This window comes from Temnothorax longispinosus, unplaced genomic scaffold (assembly GCF_030848805.1).
Source record: "Temnothorax longispinosus isolate EJ_2023e unplaced genomic scaffold, Tlon_JGU_v1 HiC_scaffold_96, whole genome shotgun sequence".
Lineage (NCBI taxonomy): Eukaryota > Metazoa > Arthropoda > Insecta > Hymenoptera > Formicidae > Temnothorax > Temnothorax longispinosus.
In genome coordinates, this window is record NW_027270845.1 from 22,382 (window position 1) to 31,029 (window position 8,648).

An 8,648-nucleotide genomic window follows, 5' to 3' on the forward strand; every position below is an offset into this window, starting at 1 on the left:
TCGGAAGATCATTCGCCTAACCTGTCGTACGTCATATTAAAACTACAATATCTTTTATAACTCATCGTCAACACCAAGTTTTCTTCTTATCATTAGAAAGATTATTATTTTAACTACAATTCCTTAGTTTTTTGTTTACCTGGCTCGCAAACTTGCCAAGAAAATACATCACTTCCGATAAAAATTTTAGTGTTTACCATATGCCCTGTGTTAAAAATGCGAATTTCAATACTGATATTTTTAAAATTTTATCGTCAACCTATGCTAAAGTTTTGGGCATCGGTTCGGTGGTTCACTTTACAACATAATTTAATTTCATAAAGATCTGTCGTTTTATGATCGAGGTAAGAGCCTATCGACTTTCGATGCGGTTTACTTTACCTTTTGCAAAGACCTCATAATCTGACATTGGACAGGAAATTAATTTATGTAATACATCAGAACTTGCGCGAAAACAACTTATCATACCTAATAGAGAAAGTGCTCTTTTAATAATCAATTAAAGGAGACTTCATTTCTTTGATATTTTTATTTCGTCGATATTGTAATAATTGCGTTATTCGCATATAATTGTTTCCCGCTTACATTTTTCTTCACATATTTCCGTTTCGAAAAGAGCAGAAAATTGAGACAAAATGAGAAATTTCAAAGAGCATTCTGGGGCGTATTTGTCGCTATAAAATTATGTAAATGCCCCATACGGCACAAGACTCTGCAGCAACATTGCAGCAACATTGCAGCAACATTGCAATCTTGCATATTGCAATGCAATATTTTAGCAACATTGCAGAAATAACATTGCTGAAATAACATTGCTGCAAGAATGCGGTAATAATGTTGCAGCAAAATTGTAAAAATAAACTGCCGAATATGTAAAAATATTAATTTGTGTACGACATTACCAAAAAATAATACAAATATTTTATTACACATATCATATAGATTATAGAAGAAAGTTAATATGGAATATATAAAGGACAATTCATAGAATTTAAGACATTTAAGTATCTTACATTTTCTTATTATTTTTATATTTTTATATGTATACCTTTATTTTTGTTTATTATTCAAAACTATAATTAATGAGAATATCGAATATTTTATAATTACGTACATAATGTTTATGATGTTTGTATAAAAATGCTTATTACGTTTTTAAATGTATTTTTTGTTCTTACATGTATTTTGAAAGTATATAAGTGCAATTTAAGTGAACTTTTGTTTTCATTAGGTTTATAAAAAAGTGATTATATATGTGTAACACGTATATATGTGTATATATATATAATATACACAGATTAAAGTCTAGAGCATACGATGCTTTTTTACCTGCTGGATTGCTTGCTCGCGCTTGTGCTACGCGTCCTGATTGGCTCTTATGATTGTAAAAACCAATAAAAACCAATCAGGACGCGTAGCACAGGTACGAGCCAGCAATCCAGCAGGTAAAAAAGCATCGTGTGCTCTAGGCTTAATATATATAAAATATACTAATGCGTTATATATTAAAACGTATATAAATTTCGTATATACAGTTTTTATGTAATTTTCTTTTCTTTTTTTATTGCAATATATTAATACAAATATATGTTGCATATTTTTTATCTCATGTAACTCACTTATATATAAATAAATATAAATATATGTATATAATATACATATATATAATTATCATGTTATTTTTTCTGAAATAGATCTCTTTTATACTGCATGTGAAATTAATCTTCAAAAAATTTGTAGAGGAAAGTTCCCTATTATGAGATATCACATCTATTTTGTGTGATTTCCGGAAATCTATGGCCAGATGTAAAATACCAATTATTATTATGTAACTCATTATAAAGCATTAAAATATGTACATTACATTTCAATATTGTTACAATATTGTTACAATATTGCTGCAATATTGTACTGCAATATTTTTACAAGCGGACATTTTACCGTTGCTGCAATACTGCAGCAACGTTGCAGCAACATTTTGCAACATTTCTGCAATGTTGCATCTTGCAAAGAAATATTTCTGCAACATTGCTGCAATACTTCTGTGCCGTATGCGCGATAATACCGTAAATTTTTTTTTATTTCATCTGTTTTATTGTAGAGGAAAATATTGCTCGCTAATAAAATAGATATAGTCGCGAATACAAATGTTTTAGCTCGTGAAAATTAGTTTTTCTTTGCACATTGGCATCACGGAGTCGTTTATCAATACTGGTATATAGCTAACTAAATGTCAAAATAATTACTAGATAATTATATAATACTATAGACATTTCTCATTTCTGTAAAGCACAGTCATGCGTACAGATATATGAAATTATCAATTACCCAAGATAGATGATAGATCATATGAGGCAAACGTTACATCTCACGAAATATAAGGAAGATTATAAAAAATATTATTTTTAATCAATCACAAAATTCAACAAAAGAGCAATCTCAATCTTCCTTATTAGGCAATTTTATAAACCAGATCATTAATGTCTTCTATTATATTCTACTTTTTTTTAAGCCACTTTTTTCAATTTGCTTCATCTAGTTTGTCTCATTACATTGACGAACAGTTTTAGAAAACTTTATTTGCGTAATCTTTTTCATCAATAAGTTATCTATTTTCAATTTTACAAAATAGTACAAAGACAGCTATATATATTTAATGTTCTGCTCAAAGCTCACAATGCGCATTCGATAAATATATATGTTGGATAAATTATGAAATGGAACGTTAGTTTACACATATATCGTTGTGAATTGCGGAATATATATTCGTATCATGCCCAGCGACAAATTCGCAATTGTTGTAAATTAATTTAACGGAGTAACTGATGTAAACTGCTGTTGCCTTGTTTGTTGAATCAATTTGAAAAACTTAATTTAAAAAATAATAAAAATATTATTAAATAATATTGATTGCAAAATCTAAATATTATTCTATTAAAAAATCATGCGTCAGACTTAATATAAATAATAAATAGAAAATCTATTACATATTGCATTGTGTGTGCGCATGCCTGCATGCGTGGGGCTGCATGATATTATTTGTTAGCAAAAAATACATAACAAAAAATGTAACGTTTTAGAGAATAAATTTTGAATACAAATATCTCTAACGTCTTTTCTTATTCCTCTTGTAATTTTAAGAAATAATTTTAAGGAAATAAGTTATATTCATAGTCGCGTACATCGTGATGTTATCTCAAGTTTTGCAAATAAACAAATTTTTATTTCAAGTATTACGTCAGCGTACAAGACAGTTTTACATAGCTGAATTAGAAAATTAAATATGTACATAAATTTATTCTAATAAAATTTAATGCAATTATAAATATAAATGCATATTCGACATATTTTATGTGTGCCTTATTTGTACTACGATAAATGTTATAGATAGAAATATCACAATTTTTAATAAATAGTTCTAATTATACATTATACACACTATTATTTACAACATGTACTAAACTATTCATTGATATATAATACGATATGTAATCAAAAACTAAATTACAACTAAACTTGCAATAAATATTTAAAATAAGTAAACTCGTCAAATAAATTTAAGCTTCTGTCGCTGATACAATATACAGAGTTATATTTGTGTTTCACTCGTTATGTACGTATTGTAGGATTATCTACAGTAGCATGTCTTAATATACATACATATATATATATATATATATATATATATATATTATTTTGCATATTCTTTTGACATATTAATCTTATATATTTTTCTCAGAAAAATTCCATTGATTTAATTAACGACCCAACAATATTACATATATGAGAGTTTCTATATCTATTAATCACTTTTACCGTCAAATATATATTTAGATTTCTCGCTTAGTTTTTAATTATAACATATAACTGTTTAAAACATTGTATAAATAGCATATTTCTTCAAACTTTAGAATATTTAACGTTCAAAATATCAATAATATCAATTAGATATATATGTTACTTGTAATAAGATGTAACGAAACTTTATAATAAAACATTTAATTATGGGTAATTAATTTGAGCAACGATAAAAAAAGACAAAAAAATTAAACATGTTATAAAAAAAAGAAATTAATGTATAAAAGAATTAACATAAGCGAATAAATGTATAAAATTAACACAAGTTGAAAATATTACTATTCTTTACATCAGATTTGTACATCAATTTCTGCAATTTCTGTAATATATAATATTAAAAGTAAAATAATAACGAAAAAATTATCTCATACACGCGCGCAAGCGCGCACACACACACGCACGCTTGCATGTACACACATATATTTAAATAAATGCTATGTTTGTATTTTAATAATATCACTGTTCAAACATTTGAGAATGTAATACTTCTTGTATTTAATAAAACACAAAAATAGTAGTATGTAGCTCAACATTCAATTATTTACATTCAATTATTATAAATTATATAAAACTGTAGAAACGTTTATTACAGAAATTAAGCTGCAGTAATATGTGCAGCGTGACATTCATTGTTATCGGATTGTTTGAGACATATGCAATGGTGTTAACATTAGTTCAAAGGCAGCATCCTTCAAATTTGCGCCGCGCAAATTTGCATCTTGCAGATCGGAGCCAGATAAATCACAGCACTGAAAAAATGATACAAGCATGGATATGTAAGTGCATATAGATATAATAGTAAAAATGGAAATGTTAAGAAACGCTATTAACAGATCCCAGCAAATACTGACATATGTATATAGCCCAACACGAATAACCCAAAATCTAATAAGATCGTTTATCGGACTCCTCTGAATCCTCGCAACTTTTATCCGATAAACCAATACTTTTTGAGATAATTGACGGAGATAATTCGTACACAAAATAAAACTCACCTTGTATAATATATTAATAAAAAGGGTTATATAACATCGACATTAATTAGGTATAACATCCGTTATATTTTCGTGTTACTCCTGTATATTACGTAGTAGTTATATTCTGTTTGGCGGGGAGAGGGGGGGGGGAAAGAGCCCCTATTCGAACGGCGCAGACAAACGGGCGATTCTGTCGCGTGACAAAGTTGCTCGTCTATCCGCGCCCTAAAGACAATATACATAAAAACGAGATTGCTACCTCTAAATCAGCTCCAGCTAAAACAGCTGATCTCAAAATGCAATTCCTAAGAATAGCATTCTTTAATGTGGCCACTCGGAGGTTGACGGCTGCCATGTTACTGCCTTCAAGATTAGCACCTTTCAAATTTACACCTTCCATGTTTGCCGGCAGACCACCAGGATCTTCAAAATTACACGAATGCAGGTTGGCTGCAGCTAGATTTGCACATGACATTTTAACACATACAAGTTGTGCGCCTTGCAAATTGGCATGGGATAAATCAGCGCGTTCGAAACAGCATCCCGACAGATTAGCACCTGCCAGACTACAGTGATGCATAATGGCGTACTATAATAAAAAATGTGTAAATACAGCTATGACTTTTCGTTAACATCACTTCCATCGTATCAATTAAAATCAATAAAACATAATGCGATTTTCCAGAGTACGTAAATTTTTAAATATCTGACTTATTAATTGTCTCTTTTCAATAATGCTATTGTCACACCTTCAATGGGAGCGCGCAATCTATAGAAATTTATGCATATATACACATTTAATATTTTACTAGATCGCATATGATCTAGCGCGAAAAATCGCATTATGCTCCATTGGCTCCATTTTATCCTATGGATTGTGTGCAAAGTAAATGTACCTTGAAATTAATATTCCTAAGATCTAGTTTCGAAAGATCGGCTCTTACAAAATCAACTCCCTGGAACCTAAGTTCTGCGTTAGTTGACGTAGACATAATTGCCTTAAGTACATCTTTGCGAGTTAGAGATACAAGACCCTCCTTATGCAATTCTTCTTTTTCCAACATTGTAGTAAGGATTCGAATAGCGCCTTCAATACCATAAAAACAAGCTTCTGCCAAAACTCCTGTATTAAAATATTGGTCTTATTACAATAAATAATTATACTCTCTGTCATAAACATGATTTGCGAATATATACCAGCTACATTAACATTGGAATCAAGTATCATTTGACCATGCCTCAAGTAATTTAACAATGGTTCGAAATAAGTAGGACTTCTGTCAATCAAATATGCTCCGCGATGATCTCGTCTACTTGGCTGTATCGCATGCTCAATATTTTCAGTTTCTGTAAACATTCTATATAAAATGTCATATTATTATTACATTATTCTAATACAAATAAAACTTGCTCTACAAATTTTATCTCTTTCTCTCGTATTCTATTTAACATCTATTCCGACGATCCAGTACAAGTTTAAAGTCTAGCTTTAAAAATCATCTTTATTAAAAATATTTTAGACTGCGGATTTTATTTCAATTATATTTAATTATAATTTAAAATTTGATTTTAGTATTAAATCAACCACTGCTAATTGCTCAATTCTATATTCTCAAACTGTAACTCATAAGAAAATATAACTATGAGAACATTAGTTTTAATTATACTAAGAAATGATTTAAATGTATTAAGGGGGGAGACTCATGTCTTTGACCCTTTTTTGATAATATTTTATAAAGAACTGAGAGTATTTATTAAATCCTAATAAAATACATGATAATGTTGACGATCAAATGTACAAGAAAAATTTTTTTATAGTAGAAAAAATGCAAAATGGCGGCGCTGCAGCTGCTCGAAGTTGTCGTCTAGATTTTGCGCGGGAGAATGCTCAGGTCCTTGTAATGAACTGAAATCAACAAACCAAAATTTTTTCGTTAAATTATGATCCTCCGATGCGCATAAACCTAAATTTAGCAAAAAAAAAGAAATTGAAAAATAGAAGACGTTTTAAAAAAATTTCAAATTTTGTTAAAACGTCCTCTATATATTTTTCAATTTTTGCTAAATTTAGGTCCATGCACATCGGAGGATCATAATTTAACGAAAAATTTTTGGTTCATTGATTTCAGTTCATTACAAGGACCTGGGCATTCTCCCGCGCAAAATCTAGACGCCAACTTCGAGCAGCTGCACTTTGTATTTTTTCTACTATAAAAAAATTTTTCTTGTACATTTGATCGGCAACATTATCATGTATTTTATTAGCATTCAATAAATACTCTCAGTTCTTTACAAAAAATTATCAAAAAAAAGGGTCAAAGACATGAGTCTCCCCCCTTGAAAACAAGTGCAAATCTGTATAAATTTATCATAATAAAGGTTGATTGATTTGAAAAAGATAATATACCTTGCCAACATACTCGTAGGTTCTTTCTTTGTTAAAGTATCTCCAGTTGTAGTAAAATATTTTCCTCCAACATTTAATGTAATCCATTCTGAATTCCTGCTTGGTTGATTATGACAAATCTTATTTGTATGTATAAAGTTTTCTCCTTTTGAAACATACAAAATATCGTCGTCTCTGTGAGGGGGGGAAAGATTGTTTAATATTTTAATAAAATAATATACACAAAAATTTTCAACACATAAATATATATAAACAAAATATTTGTAAAAACAAATAAGCAAGCATTTTACCTAATGAGCTTAATATCATCAATTTCACCACCTTGTGACGTAAAAATTCTCTTGGCAGTTATTCCAAATTTTGTACTAGCTGCCGTCAATAATTCGTCCAACGAATGAGTCACTATAAATACCTATAGTAAACCAAGAACATATTGTAAAATATAAATTATTAAAATTAAATATATTTTGGCCCATTTTGAATATATTACTTTTAATTTTTACAAGTTTAACCGTCAAGAATGGTATATCAGTTTAATTTAATACATTGGTAAATATTACAAGGTTAAACGAACAAACATTTCATAAGGGCAATCATGTTTTTATTCAAAAAGTACCGATGCTCGCAATAAAACAATTACATTTGTTTTCAACATAATTTTCCTATTTGTCAACAGTATTTACAGTGTTGTATTAATTTCTTTATGCACCAAGAAATAAATGCTTTTGGTTCATAGAACAGTCAGGAATGCATTGATTCTTTCACTTGATCAAAATCATACGTTTTATTTCGTATTACACTTATTTTCTTATACTATTATTCAGTCGTAACTTTTAGCTAATTTAACGCTTTCTACTTTTTGAAACATAACTATATTTCACTGCTTAACATGGTACACATAGCAAGTTGTATCTCTCCATTTTTTATTAAAAACGGAATACTGCAAATGTAATTTATTATTGCAATAGACTTCCCTAAATATGCAATTGATATTATAATTTTGCTCTCGCCCAGTGTTTTTAATAAAAATATAATTGCCCATAGTTCCTAATTTACATTTGTATATAAAAGAACCAATTTACGAATAATAAAGTAACCTTAAAAATATTATAGGTACAAATACAAAATTTAATATGAGCGAAACATAGCACTACCTTGCCATTAACATCAGTTCCATTAACAAAAACAATAACTCTCTTCATTGTATGATACTGCTTCTTTTTAAATGAATAAACTATAAATAATTCCAAATCTGCAAGATTATCAGTTTAAAACCAGACTTAACCAATTCCAACCAACTCTAACCTCTAATCTAACGTCAATAGCACGCGATGCAATTTTTCGTGCTAGTTCGCATGTGTATTGAGTTTAAAGTTCGTTGCACACGATGCGCATGGCATGGATTA

The 8,648-nt window shown here is 29.1% G+C and overlaps 1 protein-coding gene across 1 annotated transcript; it reads right to left on the reverse strand.

The window, feature by feature from the left end:
* Positions 1-3,201: 3,201 nt before the first annotated feature.
* LOC139825115 (BTB/POZ domain-containing protein KCTD9-like) lies at positions 3,202-8,528 on the reverse strand. Its single transcript, XM_071797641.1, has 7 exons — positions 8,397-8,528; positions 7,533-7,654; positions 7,243-7,416; positions 6,033-6,193; positions 5,732-5,958; positions 5,095-5,424; positions 3,202-4,607 (listed from the first exon to the last, which is right to left on the reverse strand). The coding sequence occupies exons 1-7, from the start codon at positions 8,442-8,444 to the stop codon at positions 4,491-4,493; spliced, it is 1,179 nt and encodes a 392-aa protein (XP_071653742.1). The 5' UTR covers positions 8,445-8,528; the 3' UTR covers positions 3,202-4,490.
* Positions 8,529-8,648: the final 120 nt, after the last annotated feature.

Coding starts and splice junctions, on each gene's coding strand:
- LOC139825115 (XM_071797641.1), bottom strand. CDS start 8,444: ATGAAGAGAGTTATTGTTTTTGTTAATGGAACTGATGTTAATGGCAAG. Junction 7,417..7,532: donor GATGATATTAAGCTCATTAG/GTAAAATGCTTG, acceptor CCCCCCTCACAG/AGACGACGATATTTTGTATG. Junction 5,425..5,731: donor TTAGGAATATTAATTTCAAG/GTACATTTACTT, acceptor TTTTTATTATAG/TACGCCATTATGCATCACTG.